This window comes from Enhydra lutris, unplaced genomic scaffold (assembly GCF_002288905.1).
Source record: "Enhydra lutris kenyoni isolate GAN:26980312 unplaced genomic scaffold, ASM228890v2 scaffoldscaffold8, whole genome shotgun sequence".
In the NCBI taxonomy this organism is placed as follows: domain Eukaryota; kingdom Metazoa; phylum Chordata; class Mammalia; order Carnivora; family Mustelidae; genus Enhydra; species Enhydra lutris.
Genome location: NW_019154092.1, coordinates 25978619 through 25997631, shown reverse-complemented (window position 1 = coordinate 25997631; position 19013 = coordinate 25978619). Strand labels below are relative to the sequence as shown.

Here is a 19013-nt window from a genome sequence, read left to right as displayed (position 1 = left end):
CCTATAATTATAGTAATTTAATTTTAATTTTATAAAAACACACCAGAGAACTAAACAACTTTTAATTTACATGAGAAATATTCTCAGTGCATACTAATTAATGTATGATGTTGACAAAGACACATTTTTTAAGGCCATGTGAAATCTGCTTAAAAAATATTCTTCAAACATCTAAAACAAAACTTTAAGCATAAAATAAGATTCATTTTTAGAAATGCTCTTAATTTATATGATCTGTGAAGGAGTAGTGTATTAATAGAATAGAGTTTCAAGTTTAATGCCTGTTTTCATAAGTGGAAAAATTGTTTAAAAAATTGTTAAAAAGCTCTCTAATCTTATATCATTTTAAAACACGGTAATTTTTATTCTTTCACCCCCTGAATTTTGTGAAATATTAACATTTTATCTCAAGATCAACATTTTGAAAAAGACCAAGAAAACAAAATATTTAGGATAATTATACCATACCTTAATAACCTTTAAAATTCCCACATTTGTCCTTTCATTCATTTCTATGTCAAACCAACCTCCCTCATTTCCGGAGATAAAGAAAATTACTGCCACCCAATTAGCTGAGTACTCTTCATCCAAATCGATTACTCTAATCTGGAGCAAATTTGAGTGTAGGGCATTTTCTTCAATACTAATGGAATACTGAAATGAGAAGCAAAAAAATCTTAACACCAACTGTGTGAGTGAGAGAACAACTACCCTGGACTTACAAAGGACGTTTAAAACTACTCATTATTTAGAAACAAGATCTGTGTTTATAAGCTCACATTTCATTATCCAAATACATTTATTTCTCCTACGTATTATATGAGCAAACACAAGGCAAAGTACGTGTCTACATTTGGGTTGTACACGACTAAAGATAACATGGACCTCTGTAAAAAGAATTGTTTGAACAAATTTTAGAATGTAATGAATTGACATTGTTAATTTCAAGGACAAGTACTTACGGAGGGCTGTTCCATGTATGGGATGTTATCATTAACATCGAGGATTCTAATGTTGCACTCACACTCTGCTGACATGCCATCTGCCCCACCATCTCGGTCAGAGCCTCTCACAGCAAGGGAATACTGGCTATATTGCTAAAAGCACACATTACAAAAAAAATTACAGTTGATCTAGACAATCCTTATTCTGTCTCATGAAAAGTTCTTTTAAAATGTTGGCTCAACATTTACTTAAATCTATGATCAAGATACGGGTAACACAGACTATTGAAAATCCACAGATCTCACATGAATCAATATAACTGTTGCCACCTCTATTTCCAGCAGTGGTTACCTAGCATCATTTAAAAGAAAGAACATGTTTGAAGGTCTCATGCCTTATTATATGTCCAGGGGTTGAAAAAGTTTATAAAGGGTAAAGTGGACCAAAATGCTTAGGAGGAGAGAGATTAAGGTTTACCAAGAATTTATGACATGAAATTTCCATACTGTCAATAATCAGCCCTAAAATGTGCAAGAAAAACAAAGAATGTAACAAATGGTTTACAGTTCTGGGCGGCAGTGGGTGGTGGGCTGGAACAATGGACTTATTGATAATCGATCTTCTTGATTCTACTCAATGATGCTTAAATTTGTAGAACTGGCAAAAGCAATGAAGCCTTTCCCAGACACATGCATGCACTCATCATTCAAAAATGTGGATATAACTTTAGAGGATTCATAGTAAGAGACATCTTGAGGTCTCTCCATGAACTCCAGGTTGAAAATATCTGCTTTGGTGGCTTGCTGGTAACTTTATTCCTTTGGTTTTTAAAGTTCTTCACCACTAAAACTCTTTAGACATTAAAGGACTCCCATTGGGCTCTTTAGGGAAGTTTGAGCAAGAAAAAGTTAATAGTCAATTTCTTCTGATGGTTATTTTCACACAAGTGAAAAAGGAGATATAGATAATTTAGGAACTGATAGGATTTGGATCATTAAAGAATGAAAAACATCTGATTTATTCTAAGCCTAGGAGTCATTAACAGGGGGATTGTCATTTCAAATTAACTATAATCATTAAAATAAAATTTAATTAAGTACAAATTCAAAAGTAACACTTCTTCATTTATATCCCTAAAATACTTACAGATCAGGTAAATCCTATCAATACTTTAAATGATGAAAAAGTTGATACTTTTATATTGAATAATGGGACCATATGTTATTAATAGAAACCATGCTGATTCTAACTTGCTAACAATCTCTAATTATTTTCTCATTTATAAATGAAAAGATTGGTCTAGATGTTACTCAGTTGCTATCCATCATTCTGATTCTGTGTTACATTTCCCAAAGTAATCAGGGGGGACTATCAGTAGGTTAAGAGAGAGGAAGGAAAAAGAAGAGTCCTGTTGTCAAATGAGTGTAGGATATTCTGGGTTAAAGAAAGAGAAACAAATTTCTTAGTTTGTAAGAATTCTTGGAGCTTTTACCATGTTCATGCATTGTGACTTGCCAAGATGGCTGACAATAACAATTCGTTTCTTAAATCTATTTCAATGTAGATCACACATTTTTTTTAAAATAGAGCTTCTACCTTTGCCTTATGTATATTGTGTATTCTCAGAATATAGTTTTCTTAAATTGAGGCAGATATTAAGTTTGAATTGATTGAATGAAAAATGACAGTTTAAAATGTATTTGAGGAATCCCCTTTTTTTTTTTCATTTTGAAGATTATTTCTTATGTCATTACCATTACGTGAAAAGGTTATATAATCATAACATATTGTTTTCTTTTTCTTTCTTTCTTAGGTACTCTTGCTTTTAGCATAACTTCCTTTGAAACTAACAAACCATTCAAAGAAAAAATAATTACCTCTCTGTCTAGAAAATTATTCATTGTTCGAATTTCTCCAGTGTTTCTGTTAATAATAAACATTGGTGAATCAGAAGGTTCCTGTCTTATGATCTTGAAGGCTATTTTTGAGTTCAAATTATTTGGTTCGTCTGCATCAGTAGCATTGAGTATCATCACCAGCGTATCTAGAAATCAAGGAAAATGGTTGCAAGTGGATAGTTTGCATTTTCGTTATAGTATAGTTTATTGCTTTTCTAACAAGGTGTTAGGGTTGGTTGGTCTATATAGTGTATGTGCTACCATTTTTCCATTCCTCTTCTTCAACATATCATTAGCTTAGCTCCTTTCTATACCTTTGCTTTGACAAAAACATTACATTTTTTCAGGAACTTACACATTACTGGTAGTTAGAAAACAAAGAAATGTTTTAACTCTGCCTTTTCTTTACTTATTCTAGTATAATCCTTTTTTTTTTTTAAAGGCTGCTGTGGTGAAATAAAATGATATTAAAGCTAGACCAACTCTTTCCCAACTATAGAACTTTCTAGCTCTATGATTTTGGCTTCAGTTTCCACATCTGTATATGGGCATGATAATAGCACTGTCCTCACAGAGTTCATGAGAGAGTTGAACAGTTTAATGAGAGAAACTCATAGAAAGTTCTGATTGGCTAATGTACACTCAATAAATGTACATTATTGTTCAGTTTTGCATGGTCCCAAGTGAAGTGCTAGGTAAACTATTAGGTTGAAAGAGATGCTTGTTTAACTACATATTTTATCTTATCCCTTATCTTTTCTGGGAATTTTATAAGCCATTTTGATGAAGGAAATCAAACTGGAACTCTCTACACTGAGTCTGTTTCAAGCACAATTGTCCTGTCTGTAAACACAAATGCAACAGAGTATCTCCCTTCTGCCTTTTATTTTCTCTCTCAGTCTTTGTGTGTGTTTGTGTAATTCACTTCAGCATTCTTTTAAAAATACTTTCAGTAGGCAATTAATTATGGCACATTCATACTGTAAAATCTAATGCAGCTATTAAAAGGAATGAAGACATTTCATTTCCTAATATGGAAAATGTTAAAAATATATTTAAATAAAGATGTACATTATGATTTGTATGTAAAATATCTTCCTATTTGTTTCCAAAAGTATGTTTATATAATCATAAAACATATGTAAGTAACTAATGATGGTTCTTGCCTCTTAAGAATTATACTAGGGAAAACAAAGAATGGATTTCTATTCCATTTTTACTTTCCATATTGTGTAAATTTTTACAACAAACATTTTTAAAATGATACTTTAGATTGGATACTTATTCCAAGTATAGTATAGTGTTTTAATGAATAAAAGTGAGATGGAAGGATTTCTGGAATTTATAAGAAATTTTACCACTCAAAGGTTAAGAGTAACTATGGTAAGTTGAAGTTTTAAATTCAAATGAGAAATTATCTCTATTTTTAATATATTTAGGACAATCTTCACTAGTGTGTTAGGCAGTTAATTTTCTCAAGTGACTGAATATTTAGCAGTTGAAATGTTGCCATTTACAGTAATCCATAAGGAGGACATGGCACCTTTAATCATCAATATCTTACAGGTAAATGCTCTGTCTAGTTTCTAGTTTTTCTGGTACCTCTCAACTAACTCCACTCGAGATAGTTTTCAACATGCATGGTGAGCCAAACAGGATTAAGTTTATAGTACATTACAAATACATAAAATTGGTAATTTGAGTAAAAAACAACCAAGACCTGTATTTATTTCATTGTATATAAAAGGGAAGATAATGCTTATTTAGTGTTTATTTACTGTTAACAAAAGCTCTTGAAGATTATGATCACAAAATAGATCACCTGGAAGTGATTTCTACTAGTGACTTTAAAGTAGGCTAAAAAAAAAAAAAAAAAAAAAAAAGGTGGGGGGCACCTGGGTGTCTCAGTCAGTTGAGGGTCTGGCTCTTGATTTTGGGTCAGGTCAGGACCTCATGGGTCATGGGATCTAGCCACGTGGAGGACTCTACGCTCAGTGGGGAGTCTCCTTGAAAATTCTCTCCTTTGACCTCTCCCCCCACTGCCACTCTCACTCTTGTGCTGTTTTTCTTTCTCTCTAAGATGAATAATTTTAAAAAAAGGTCAGTACGAACAGAAGTGGATGAGATTGTCCTTCAGAGCAGCCAGGCTGGGAGGATAAATCTCCTCCCAGTGCCCCTGCCACCACTGTACAAAGTATTTTTGGATTTCTCCCTAGGAATCTAAAAAAGAGCTGGTGTGTGAGTTACATGAGAAAACCTTTCTCATTTCTTTGGAGTTGCTCCTCGGGTATGCCAGATTGGAGCTGCCACCACAGTTGAAAGGAAAGCCATTATGGAGACTTCTCATGACTTTCTGTTCTGGATGCTTTTCTCTATTTAATCTCTTACATTCATGATGAAGTGGTACTTTCTTAGTTTGGCCTCCCTTTGCTTGGCTAAGAGTGATCTGGAAGTCAGTATATTCTTGTTTACTTAATAAGATGGATTACTTACTTGCATTAGAATTTTCTTCTATTTGTCCTACAAAAGTAGACATAGAAAATACTGGAGGGTTGTCATTTATATCCAAAACTCTGACTCTGAGCTCAAGAGGCCTCTCTAAATCTTGACCCAGTGAATTCAGAGCCCGGCAATAGATCTAAGACAGAAGACAAGAATAATTATTTGGTGCAACAGATATTTAAGTTCTTACTTTGTTTGGACACTATGCTAGGCACTGTGGGTAACCAAAAAAAGTAAGACGTATTATTTTCTACTACAATGTAGATATAAGCAGCACTTAAAATCAATAAGGAGAGCCAAACACAAATTCAAAATACCATTTGAGAAAAAGCAACATGATAAGTTATTTAAAAGAAGAATAGAAATACTATGACATCATAGGATGATGGATGACTGAGAAAGATCTTGAAAGAGAATTTCAGTAAGTGGAACTAGTATTTGGAAAGATGTTCCAAGTAAAGGGATTCATGTGAGGAAAGAAGTAGAGTAGTGAAAATACATTCTTTGAAATTGGGAGTAGGGGCTATTGGCTTTGAGGATAGGGTAAAGGAGAGTCACACGGGGGCTTCAAAGAAAGGTAGTTTTCACAAGCTACGTAGGAAACTATGCCGGTGTTCTTATTGTTGTTGTTGTTATTATTTATATATGAGGTGTACATAAGTATAATGTATGCTACTTTACCTGTGTGCTATATTCATATAAAAATTCAAGAAAAGCTACTAGGTTGGCATGCTGACCTCGAGAGTTTGTGGGTAAACATTGTCAGAGATAAGGCGGGAATATAGATTTGGAATAGAAGACTAAGGAATTAAAGTAGCTTAGGCAGTATAACTGAAAACACAAACACCAATTACTATTTGAACATCTTTGGGGATATGGATGGAAGGGGTTTTAATTGAAGAACATACAAGATCAAGGAAGGTTTTCTGTATGTCCTTTTTATTCTAAGTATTAAACAAGTGTTGACCATGATGATAAACAGAAATGGAAGCAGGCAAGGAGCAAGCAGAAAAGAGATGATAAAATTGATCAAATAAGGTTCTTGAAGAAGCATGTAATTATAGAATAATGGATCCCTCTTGGGGGTAAGCTGTGGAAAAAAGCAGAAAATTAATCCTGTTTTTGGATTTAAGGCAGAACATTTCTGAAGGAGGGGAGAGAAAATTGTGGGAGTGTGTGATGGAAGGCCTCAGAATTTCTAAAGAAGCTGGTCATCAGGTCAGCGGCTTAAAGTGGAAAGGAGGTTGAGTGTTTGGAGTTTTGTCACAGCTACTGTCAAGAACGGAAGTATGATTCAGTTAAGGATGGATTAGAGTATTCCCGAAGCACATCCTGAGCTCAGGTGAGCAGCAGCAATGTGGTTTTATAATAAAGTATGTTTACTTGAAGAAGCTCCCTTAGTAGCTCAAAAATCATCACTTGACATGAGAACCAATATTCTCAGCTGAATTAGAGAAAAAGAATGAAGAGTTAGGTCCTTGCCCTTCCAAACAGATATTCTAGCTTGCCACTAGGGACAGACCAGAGTCTCACATTTTTGCTGAGACGTTTCAGCAGGGCATTTCTCCTAATTTCTTTGTTTCTGTTGGGTCATGAGATGCTCATGAGTTGAGACAACCAAAAATAATATTGGGATTTCTGAAGTCAAATCAAATATGATCTGAGTTTAAGATACTCCAAAAATAATGTAAGCCTGAACCTATATAATGATGTGGAGCCCACTTACAATGAAAAACGGGGTGACCTCTCGATCAACTATAGATGTAATATTAATTTCACCAGTTTTTTGATTAATGACGAAGATTCCATAAGGTGGCTGATCAATTCCTACTCCGGAGATGCGGTATGTAACTTGCTGGTTTGCAGCACAATCTGAGTGAATCTGCAGAGAGAGTGCAGGTAAAAGTATTACAGAGAGCAAATAAAAAGTGCTAGGTTTGATTAACAACAACTACCTTTCTCAAGAACTGTCGAATGTGAGTACCTGTTATCTTTTGGGAAATGCTGGAAATAGTTATTTCTCTAGTTACAACTCTAGCATATTCCATATCTAGCAAGTTAACAAAAGAAATTCAATTTCTATTTCAACCAAATAAGAAAAAAAATCACCTTAATAAATCCAAGACTATGCCATCATTCATTCATTCATTCAACATTTACAATTGATTGTATTATTTTCCTGCTCTAGTGCTAGCACTGGCGTTAGAGTAGGGAGCTCTTTGCCTAAACTCTTAAGGAGTTTACCAGTGTTGTCATTATATAATTTTGATCCCTGACCCAAAGATTTTTAAAAAATGTAAAGTTTTAGAAGAAAATTTTAAGTAGATTTATGTAGATGACTGACTACAGAGTCCTCTGACTCTGTGTTGAAGCCCTTAATTCTGAAAATGGGGAGGATGTATTATCAGAAAAGTAAGGAAATTGCCCCAAATAAGTGATTTATAGAAGCTGGGATTCTTTCTTCAAAATGAAATATATAGGGACTCTAAGCAAATCTAACTCAGGAGTCTCTGTGTATCTGTCTGAATGTGTGTATATATTTGTATATGTAATCTGTGTGTGGGGATGTATTTGTGTGTTATGTGTGTGTGTGTGTGTGTTTGTACAAAGAAAGACAAAGGGAAATGGATGTTAAAGAGAGTAGGAAACAGGGTACATTGTGAATTCTTGTTTTAAAAAAAACAATCTTGGATCACTGAAAAAAAATTAAATTTAAAAAATTAAATTTAAAATTAAATTAAAAAAAAATTAAATAAAAAATAAAAGCCGAAAGTAAGAATTCAATTCTAATGGATCAAGGCATAAAGAATACAGATTAAAATAGTCCCTCTGAGTGAGCTGGCTGTTAAATTCATTATTTAAATCACTATATTTTTTTACCTAGAATTTGGGCTAATTATGACCATGTGTAGTTATTTTACCAATGAGTTGCATCAGTGTTTAACTGTTTACCCCAGTGCCCAAGTTTCTTAATCTATCCTTTCAATAGCTTCAGTTTTCATAATATGAGTGACTATACTTCTGTTTTGTATCAGAACTTCCCAGTGAGTTGTATATATAAAATATTTAAGAGACAGTTTCTTTCGATATTTAATGCCATCCATTCTTATTTTTGATTTTATGCTTTGGTGTTGATACTTACTTTGGCAATTGGGTTCCTTTTTGAATTGTCTTCACCTTCACGACAGGCTGCAGCGAACTTGATCCATTCACGTTTTTGCCTTCTGATTGAATGCCACTTGACAGTGCCATTTTTGGTGTTGTAATCTCTTACCTTGAATGGGCATGATAAAGTAGTGTTATTTATTAACTTTTATTCATAATTCACATGTCACTGAAGGTTTTGGAGGGGAGGATAATTGTAATATCGGAAAGAGAAGATGCTTAATTGGGAAAATTGGTGATTTGATAATTAATTTTAGCATAACATTATTTTTTTTACTTATAAAGATAAATTTTCTTTGGAAAATGTGTTGTTACCCCCAAACCATTTTTCCTCATTTTTAATTTGGAAAAGATAGATATGCTGTGTATTACCTGGATTCGAAATTCACTGTTAACTTCCACCACCACCTATTAAAAACAAAATGATCACAACAGTTAATTTTATTAAGTGCTTTATAATTCACGTTATCCAATCATTTAAAAAAATCAAATAAATCTTGTGAGTCATTAGAATTATTTTATAAGTCCAGATATCAGATGGACGTGGCTTCTCTCTTAAGTCTAATGATGATGCTGTGGATTCCTTTCCTTTTGTCTTTACTTTTCAGTTATGCCCTTCTTTTTAATTACTTTTATTTTTTAACTTCTTTTTCATTTTTCACCTATGAAGATACTTGTTATGATATGAACTAGGACACTTTACCTGGGGGAGTGAGGATAGAAAATTTAGGCTTTCTTAGTAAATCTTGTGCCTATGGAGCTAGAGATACTTTGCTACTATTCAGTGATATTCAACAGTAAGTTATGATACTTAAACTTTTGACTCTAGTTTCAGGATCTGACTAGCCATAGATGGAAACAGGAAAAAGCGTGTATCTGAAAAGTTTCAGAATATTTGCTCCTTCATATTCTAATTTTAAATGGAAGATTTTCTAGTATTTTTGAAAATCTTAAGATGATAGATTTACTTTGAAATATGAGAATAGGGGCACTTGGGTGGCTCCATCATTAAACATCTGCCTTCGGCTCAGGTAGTAATCCCACAGTCCTGGGATCAAGCCCCACGTGGGGCTTCCTGCTCTGTGGGGGAGCCTGCTTTTCCCTCTCCCACTCCCCTTGCTTGTACCCTCCCCCATCAAATAAATAAAATGTTAAAAAAAAAGAAATATGAGAATGAAAGTTCTAAAATAAAAGCAAGTAATTTCCTCTGTAAAAATGAGTTCTTGCTTCATGTTTTATGCTAGCCATATATATATATATATATATATACACACATATATATATGTGTGTATATATATATATATGCATCCTTCTATAGTTCCATACCAAGGAGAAGACATTGTAGGCATGTAGGGACAAATTAGCGAGTGGGTAAGCAACTTCTATTAGTCTCTTCTAACAATTTCTCTGCTCAACAAATGAGCTACTCAAGCAGAGCTTTGCCTTGTTTCAACTTGGCCTCAATCCTTACATATGATTTGTAGTGGAAGATCAGGATAATTTAAATAACTTTTCTCTAAAACACAAAAGCATTTCTAAAAAGACAGACATCTATATATTAAGGTTAATATGTCAGTATACTTAAGACAGAGTAAAAGACCGATCTAAAAAATTAGGTCTAGATGTGAAGGTTAATTTGTACTTACTAAGTTTTAACTTGCACTTAGAGTCATTAAAGGTGGTGTAAATCCTTAGTTTTTATTTCTCCCTAAATTTTTAACTTCTTTTTGAATTTTTTTCAGAATTCCAGCTTATGAAAATTATCACAATTAGACTGCATCTGTATCACTGATAAAAGAAATTATATCTTGTATTTTAAGAATACTAGTAACAGTAGTTTCAAAATATAGTGAGTTACTTTTTGTAGTTTCAATCTCACCATTAAATTAAAAATAAAATTTTGGTTTTCAAGTACATATTTTTCAAAAATTGTTATAATTGATAATTCAGGAAAATATGAATTTTTTGATTAATAAGAGTAGCATAAAGATTTTTTATAGGAATTATATACTCATGATATCTACTTAATGTTGATTATTATTATCACTGTTAATAGTCACTGAATGATGACTAATTACTAGACAAAGTGTTTAGAGAAATCCATGCATTCAGTCTTCACAAATCATGTGGTCAATACTATAATTTCATTATTTACATTTTACAGATGAGGATATTGAGTTTGGAATACTAATTTATGGCTAAATATTACCCAATACAATTTAGCCTAAATTTGGGTTTGTGGTATGGGTTTTACAATAAAATGCAAGATAGCCTATTCCAACTAAATTACTAAATAAAATATACTACAGAGAATTGACATTACACCTTTGATAACTCAAAACATTCTGATTTTAATCTCATCTCATATTAGCCTTACAATTAGGAATTTTCATATATAACAACAACAACAACAATATTAGTGATTTTAGGGGGAAAAGAAGTAGATGGTGCAAATGGTTTGGATGAGTCACTGAAAATGTTGTTGAGTCCCTCTTGGGTGCAGAATTAAGATGATGTTTCTTCGTGCTGCCTGTGAACTCATGAGCAGTTTATCCTCTCTCTCATTTGTGGGTGTGGAATGGGAATCTGGGGATACCTTCTTTGTCTATTTGGAAGCCATTTCTTCATAGCTACAGAGTTGTGTAGGGATCTCTTATCTGTCTTGCACTTCCTTTCCACACTGAAGTGTCAGAGCGTACTGTTTGTTTTGGAGAACTATGCCAGATGACTAATAAACCTTCCAACTTTATGAAGCTGGGTCATTCTTTTTCCCATGAGAGGCAATTTAGGCAGAAGACCAAGTCAGTTTCATCATAGTGTCAGGCTCCTGATTGAATTAGTAATTTAAAAACTGCCAAGTCTGCTTAAAAATATGTTGTGTTGACATAGCCTTATTGTCATTTGCTTAGAGTCTAAAATAAACAAAGTTACTCTTGGACTTTCAAAGGCAAAATAATGAGATAGAATGGGTATTTGGTAGAGTCAGAAAGCTTTCAATGTACTTCCTAAGTCCTTGAGTCTTAGTTTTCTCATTTGTAAAATGACAGGGGTAAACCAAATTATATACAGTTACCTTTCCAATTCTAATACCAAATCCCTGTGTGCAGTAGGAAAGTATCAAAGTTACTTGATCATGGAAAAGGCATGATAAAATTGTGGGTCTAAAAGATCACTCTCACCACAGGTGGTGGAAAGAGGCAGGTTCATAGGCCAGGAGTAGTGGAGTGTTCCACATCAAAACAGACCAGAGAAAAAGAAGAGAAGCAGTGGCAGGGGTAACAGACAGCGAAGATCAAGGGAGAGATTGTACACAATTGAAACTGATGGGACTTGCGAACAAGTAGGACATGGGAGTCAAGAGAAGGAAGGATCTTAAGTGATGGCAGTTTCAAACTAAGAGATGAGGAGCAAGGCAGAAGCAGAATTTAGCAGGTTAGAAAACAATGACTTTGAGATGCTACAGAAATGGTGAGGTGAAGGTGCTTAGCAATTTGAAATATGTCTCAACACAATGAACAATAGTTCAGTCCTCATACACATACTTGAGGGATACCTCAGGTAGAACAGTTTAAATCATGGGAGAATTTGAAGACCCTAAAGTAGGGAATACAACAAAGAAACAGCCATGTGGCTGAGCATGAAACTAGGGCAATAGCTACATGAATAGACTAGGGAACAATGACAGAAACAAGCAATAAAGAAAAAGAGAAAAGAAGTGGCCAAAGAAATGGGAAGACAAGATAATGCAATATCACAGATGTCAAAGGAAGGGAGAACTAAAAGAGGCATGAGATGTGAACAAGTGTCAGATGACATAAAATATTTGAGTAGAGTGAATCTCAAGGTTTCCTGTGACCTTCAGAATCCTTTCACTTCCATGGAACAAGTCCTTCCTGACCTAAAGGGATTGGGGAACAAAATGGTGGGGAAAAGACATAAAGATGGCCACCTTTCCAGGAAAATCGATTGTAAAAGGAAACAAAGATGGAATGATAGAATGAGACCTGGCATCCAAGAAATATTCTGGGAGAGGGAGACATGGATTTTTGAAGTGAAGGAAGAAGGAAGTAGGAGATTTTGTTTGGAAAAAGAGGTTCAGAAAGAAAGTACTTGGTGGAAGTATGATAGAGCAGGAGGGAATAGGTAGAAAGACAGACTCTGAAGACAGAGGGTAAGGAAGAGAGGAAGGATGGAGATTTAAATCAATAGACTATGAGAGGTAGTTGAAGGACATCATCCAATTGATCTAGACTCTATCTGTAGAGTAAGGATAAGGTTATTTTCTATCAATCAGGGAAGCAGTTTGGATTCCTAGATGAGTTGGAAATATGTACTGTGGAGGCTTGTGATGGAGATTCACTTACAAATGAATACAGGCATTATTAGGCTGAGTATCTCATCTCTCTTGCCTACTGGGTGTGTCCCTCTGTGCCTCTGTTTCTTTGGCAGTTTATAAGACTAAAATCCTTTGTAATTTAAAAATTCTTAGAAAGGAGTGGATATAATCCCCTTGAAGTGCATCCTCAGTGAGTCCTTCCTTCATTTCTATTTGAAGAGTCAATCCACATAAAGACTTAAAAAGCCACAAGACACAAAATTGTATGCTATTTTCAATGATTCTCTAATTCTACTCATTTTTAGGCTTTTTTTTTCCTTTGATACTGAGGTTTACATCTCTTTGCAAATAATAAAATGGTCTTGAAAGTAATAAATAATTTCAATGAGAAAAACCTCTTATATATGGAATTGGGAAGTGGTTTTCCATAGCCACTTGCTGGTTGTTAAGCATCAAAAGCTGACATATTTGAAAACTGTACTTTACATCACGAGAAAGAACTTGAGACACAGTCGAAATATAACAATTTGCTTCTTTTCAAAAACTTCCTCTTTTGTCTTTGTATTATGATCAGTTTGGAGTTGACAATACCTCGTTAGGTTGATTTTTCTTTCTTGCTCATTGGCTTATTTATTTATTTGACAAAATATGTACTGAATGTATATTATGTGGAATCAAGGCTGGATTAAAGGGCTTAACCCCTAAAAAATACTGTGGTAAACCTTAGATGGAATGTAAAGTAAATGTAATAAAACACCATAACAATAAGTGTTAAGGAAATTCAACCTGATTATTTCTATGTTAAATACCTTGATGGTTTTTTTTGGAACGTGTAGGGGAAGAGAAATATAAACTATCTCCAAATTGCCTTCTGATGCCCCTACTTTGTGTAATTAAACATCTATTGAGCAATCTTGCCCTGGTGCAAGGCACTACGAAGAATACAAAAGTGAATCAGACACAGAATCTGCCCTCAAATAACTTACAGTCAGGTAGTTTTATGAGCAACCAGCAGCCATTAATTTGTGGAGATGTGGTTTTTCATTAGACAAGTGTAAAAGGCTGCACCCTATTCTCCTAGACCCATAGAGAATATAGATCATCAGCCAATGGCATTTAAACTACTTCGACCTGCCTAAGTCTTTAAAGGAATTTGCGTGGCAAGCATAACCAGCAAGAGTGGTGTGTCCCAGCACTCTGTAGGGCGTTCCCTCATTGACAGAAGCATAATAAGTAACTGCAATGCCGAGCATGCTTTCTGCTTATTTGTTAGGTAATACCTGTTAGGACATGGGGATACTCGGCACCAGTGTCCTTGAAGAAGGTATAGTGGAGAGTTACCTGAAATTAAGTGCTCTGGGTATAGATAGGAGTGTTTTCTTTTCTACATCCATAATCCTTGTCAAATAGGTGAATATTGTTCGTTGGGGAACAGCATTTCTCAATGGTTTAGGTTTTTCTATTACCTAAGTCAGGCATTGCAAAATCTTTTCCTCTAATTCAAACCAGTTAAATGATGGTAAATTTCTAGTCCCTGTTTTCACAAAGGTGCAAGAAGATGCTGATCTTAAATCTTCAGTAATAATAAAGCTTTTAAGAACACATGGAAATGGAAATAATTTTCCTTAAATACAAATTGTTAATTTTGCTGGAACAGGTGAACAGAAATATTTCCATTTTCCATGAAATAGTTCAGTGATGTACTATTACCTATAATATATATCACAATAATATATGTACAAGAAAGCATAGAGAATCCTCTCCTTTGCTTGTCTTCTGTTTGGTCTGTACTAGTTTTTAGTCCTTCTCTTGCTTTAAGCATCAATGAACACAATTATGGGAATTTAAGAGGTCTGGTTCAAGTAAGTTGATGAACTATGTAATGAAGTATGTATTTTTTTTCCCTGTGTATTTTAGCCTGAATCCTGAGAAATACTTTGAAAACTCCTGCTTCTATCCTAAATTATTTCAGCTAAGTCAAATTGTGGATCTGGTTTATCAGGTGGCTAGAGGTTTTCTTTTGAAAGGAAATATTAACTGTGAGAGGAGCAGAAGCTAAGTTGGTGTGATAAACTCTACAAACTGAATTATTCTTGGAAATCAGTAAAGACAGGTTTGCTTGTTCTTTGAGGATAAGCTGCAGAAGTTAGCCTTTATAGAAAAAGATACCTTGAGTCTGTATTGATTTGCATTGACTAATTGAATCTGGCAAAGTTGCAAGTAATTTTCAGATATCATTAGAACTATAACAATTCTACCACTTCTGTTTGCTTTCCTACAGTGGCCTGGCCAGATATTATCTCATTGTCATAACCATTCACAGAGATTTCTTATGTATGGTACCTGGGTGACATTGTTCTCTGGTCTAGAATACATTCCCAATCCCTCCTCCCCAATACACGAAATTTCATGGAGAGAAAAAGAAAGAAAAATAAATGAGAAGTCAGTAACATTTCTTTGGCTTACAGTGTTATAACGGGTATAAGCTCTTGTCTCTCTCGGAGGCTTGTCTAAATCATGGAATAGTCCTGTGACCATCTTGCTTGTTTTAAGAGCAGATTCTCCATCTTTATTCTCCCTGATCTAACTCACTGCTCTGAACATGACCTGAAACTCTCAGGTACATTAAGGAGACTCCACAACGTACATGTGAATAGTTGGCTGCTCAGCTCTCAAATGGATTTGCACTAAAGATATTACCAGTTTAAATGTCTTAAAGGTCTTTTAATTGTCCAAGTATGCTCCCTAAGGTAGATTTTCACTTACTGTGGACTCTGAGCAGAGAAGAAAGACTTTTCATAGATTTTTTTTTTTTTTTTTTTGTCAAAGCAAACATTCCTAGTGAGGCTAGCAGAAAGCTAAGTGGAAGAGCTTGCTATAGTGGTAGTTAATTTTCAGGGAAAAAAAATATTTTTTTAAGATTTTATTTATTTATTTGACAGTGATAGAGAGAGGGTGACCATGAGCGAGAGAGAGAGAAACAGACTCCTCATTGACCAGAGAGCCCGTTACAGGACTCGATCCTAAGACCCTGAGATGGACCCAAGCCAAGGGCAGATGCTTAACCAACTAAGCCACCCAGGCACCCCAGAAAAAAAAAAAAATATATATATATATATATATATTTTTTTTTTAAAGATTTTTATTTATTTATTTGACAGAGAGAGATCACAAGCAGGCAGAGAGGCAGGCAGAGAGAGAGGAGGAAGCAGGCTCCTACTGAGCAGAGAGCCCGATGCGGGGCTCGATCCCAGGACCCTGAGATCATGACCTGAGCCGAAGGCAGTAGCTTAACCAACTGAGCCACCCAGGCGCCCCAGAAAAAATATATTCTAAAACAAAAATAGATTGCATAACCCCAAAGGACATTTATCCAAATCATCTGGTAAAATCTGTACTAAAAATAAATGATGATTTTTCAGACCTTAGAAAGTAAAATGTTTTATAAAGAAAGTTACAATAATATGAAAAAGAAACATTTTAATTCATTACAGAGTAAGTTCTTTGAGAAATAATTTTCACCAGACAAGTGAGAAACTTGTAATTGATTCCAAAGTAAAATATGGCAACAAATAAAGGATTCACAAACAAAAAACCAAAACTATCCAAACTTAGACAATAAAGTATAAAAACCAGAAACCTCTCTATAAAGAAGAAAGGTCATTGAGAATACATGATTTTGATAAAACAATATATTTTATGAAGAATGACTAGACAGTGACTATTTAAAGAAATTTCATAGTATGTAATGAATTAGAAATAATCATAAAATAAATAAGTTATTTTATACTTTTAATTAAAGCACATAAGTACCTCAATAAACTGTAATCAACCGAAGCTATAATAGGCTTTAAACAGATTTATATGAAGTTAAAAATGAAAGTATTTGATTACCTTGCAATATACAGATGTTCCTATATTTAAATAACATAGTGTATAGTGCTTGTTAATCCCTACCACATCCCAAATTATAATATTAACTGGTCCTAAAGATCCATTAAAAAGTCCCTGATATAGGGCTGGTCTTTGAAGGCAGCTTGGAACTAAAGCTACCAGCTTATTGATGTTTATTTGTAACAAATCCACTGGTAAAACCTCTTTGACTTAATAAACTGAATTCAAACTAACCAGCATACATTGACTCAAAGGTCTAACTTGTTAATTATAGAAACCCAACAATCCGGTTCAAAAATTAAGCAAGTAAAAACAAATACAAACCACAGCACTAAATCCTGCCAAACTGGAGGGTGATTTACCCAACTTGCCTCTTGAGATTACATTAACCTTACTGTGAGAAAGACTATGATTTTAAAATTTCCAACCTCTGTGAAATTTGATGCAGCACCTTAGTGTTATCTTACTTATCTCTAAAAAGAGAAAATTAATAATGTGTAAGGCAGACAGTGATAAAGCATCGCATTACATTTGTCTAAACATCAAATATACAATTTTTCTATCACAGTCATTACTGACTTTCCAGTAGTAAGAACCGGTATCATAATAATTATACTTACCCCTTAATTATAGCTATTCCTTCACTTATTATATCATTTATAAATCTTCCATACTGCCATGTTTTTTGAGATTAAAAAAAAATGTTGTTTTAAATACAATCATAGTTTAGCTGTGTGGGCTTTTGATATTAGTGGTATGGATCCCAACCACACATGGAACCGATGAGACTGTTTGGCTCATGGGGCCAGTTGCACGTTGCTATGGTTTAAATGTATATGTATCCTATTTTTGTGTTTTAAAATTATAGTGAATCTGCCAGCAAAGATCCCCAAAGAATGGAAAAATGTTTAGGGTAAAGATCAGGACCACCTGTGATACTAATTTAAGAGCCCATCTGCAAAAAAGAATTTGAACGACCAAATGTTAGTGAGTGGTGATAAGACTTTCCCAAATTCGGTGTTTTCCCAGCATGACTTAGCACTGACTTCAGTGTCAGAGATGTGATATGATGAGTTAACTCTGATGCATTAATATGCTCGAGTCTTCAATTAAAGAGAGAAACCCTATTTAAAAATCTAGTTCATAAAATTACCTTGTCATTAACATAAACTTTTAATGGGTTTAGGTTAGAAATAACACTAACACTTTCTAAAAAGTTCCCCCTTATTCACAATGAGCATGATTAGGAGGTTTTTGAACAGAATACACTTACCAGAAAAATGAACAGCACCGCGGCTCTGATAGAGTGCCAGTCCATTGCAGCTGGGTTCCTTACATCCAAGACCGAGGGAGTTTTGTTTGTTCTTCTCTGTTCTTTTTCTTTCCCCCGCTCAGCTGGTGTCTGATTAAAATAATTTCTCAGTAGATGTTCCTACATGCAGGCTTTGAGGTGTTTCTGCCTTCTCTGGGAGAAGAACTGAAGCTACGTATAACCAGTCTAGATCCCCACCCTAAAAACTTGGGCTGGTCTCCCTGAAATGCTTGACAAGATCATCATTGCTCCCAGGTAAAAGCTCAGGGACACACCCTTCTTCCAGCTGAAAGGCAGCTCTCTGTGGGGTTGGAAGATTCAGTCCTTTAGTGAAGGTGTTCAATTGTCAGGTGTTTAAAATGATCCGACGTATGGAGAGTCGTACAGTTGAGAGGGGCTTTGCCACCTGTGCTCTATTTACAAGTTGTTACGCTTCTTCTCTCTTAAAAAAGCAAATATAGTCTGGATGCTGATAATATTCAAAGATGATTATCTGGTTCATACTCATAGCCAGACACTCAGGTCAAAATCAAAAATCATAAACTTTCCACTTCAGTGGATGTTACAAAATATTCAGTTGTTTTCTAAGCTGTTACCAAAGAAACAGAAAATCTTGCTGATGTTAAGAGTGAGGATTTTTTTTTTTAAAGTATTCATTCAAACAAGCAGAACTATGCTACTTACAATGATAAGGTCCCCTGTATACGTCACAGTTCCTTTAAGTCAACAGCCTGAGTCCAGGAAAGCCTCTGTTTTTTCTCTGAGTATCTTCTCTCCCCAGTTATTTTTCTCTCTTTAAGATTCTGCCCTTTTCAAATGTAGCAAAACAAAATTTAAGGTATCTCTAAGCCAGATTAAAAGTAAAAAATCAGAGCCACCAATTAAAATCTTGTCGATCATTTTACGAATGAAGATCAGTGTCTGAAGTGCTAATGGGAACACAGAAAGCTGCTCTGCAGGT

The 19013-nt window shown here is 34.5% G+C and overlaps 1 protein-coding gene across 1 annotated transcript in view; it reads right to left on the bottom strand.

Annotated features, from left to right (window-relative positions):
- LOC111142636 (desmoglein 1) overlaps positions 1 to 18710 on the bottom strand; it is a 32770-nt gene extending 14060 nt beyond the window's left edge. The window contains exons 1-8 of the mRNA XM_022495946.1: positions 18014 to 18710; positions 8883 to 8918; positions 8488 to 8619; positions 7072 to 7227; positions 5337 to 5481; positions 2823 to 2989; positions 963 to 1097; positions 469 to 654 (exon numbers count right to left, since the gene is read on the bottom strand). Coding sequence (XP_022351654.1) covers positions 469 to 654; positions 963 to 1097; positions 2823 to 2989; positions 5337 to 5481; positions 7072 to 7227; positions 8488 to 8619; positions 8883 to 8918; positions 18014 to 18058 — 1002 coding nt within the window. The 5' untranslated portion in view covers positions 18059 to 18710. The remainder of the gene's footprint in view (positions 1 to 468; positions 655 to 962; positions 1098 to 2822; positions 2990 to 5336; positions 5482 to 7071; positions 7228 to 8487; positions 8620 to 8882; positions 8919 to 18013) is intronic.
- Positions 18711 to 19013: the final 303 nt, after the last annotated feature.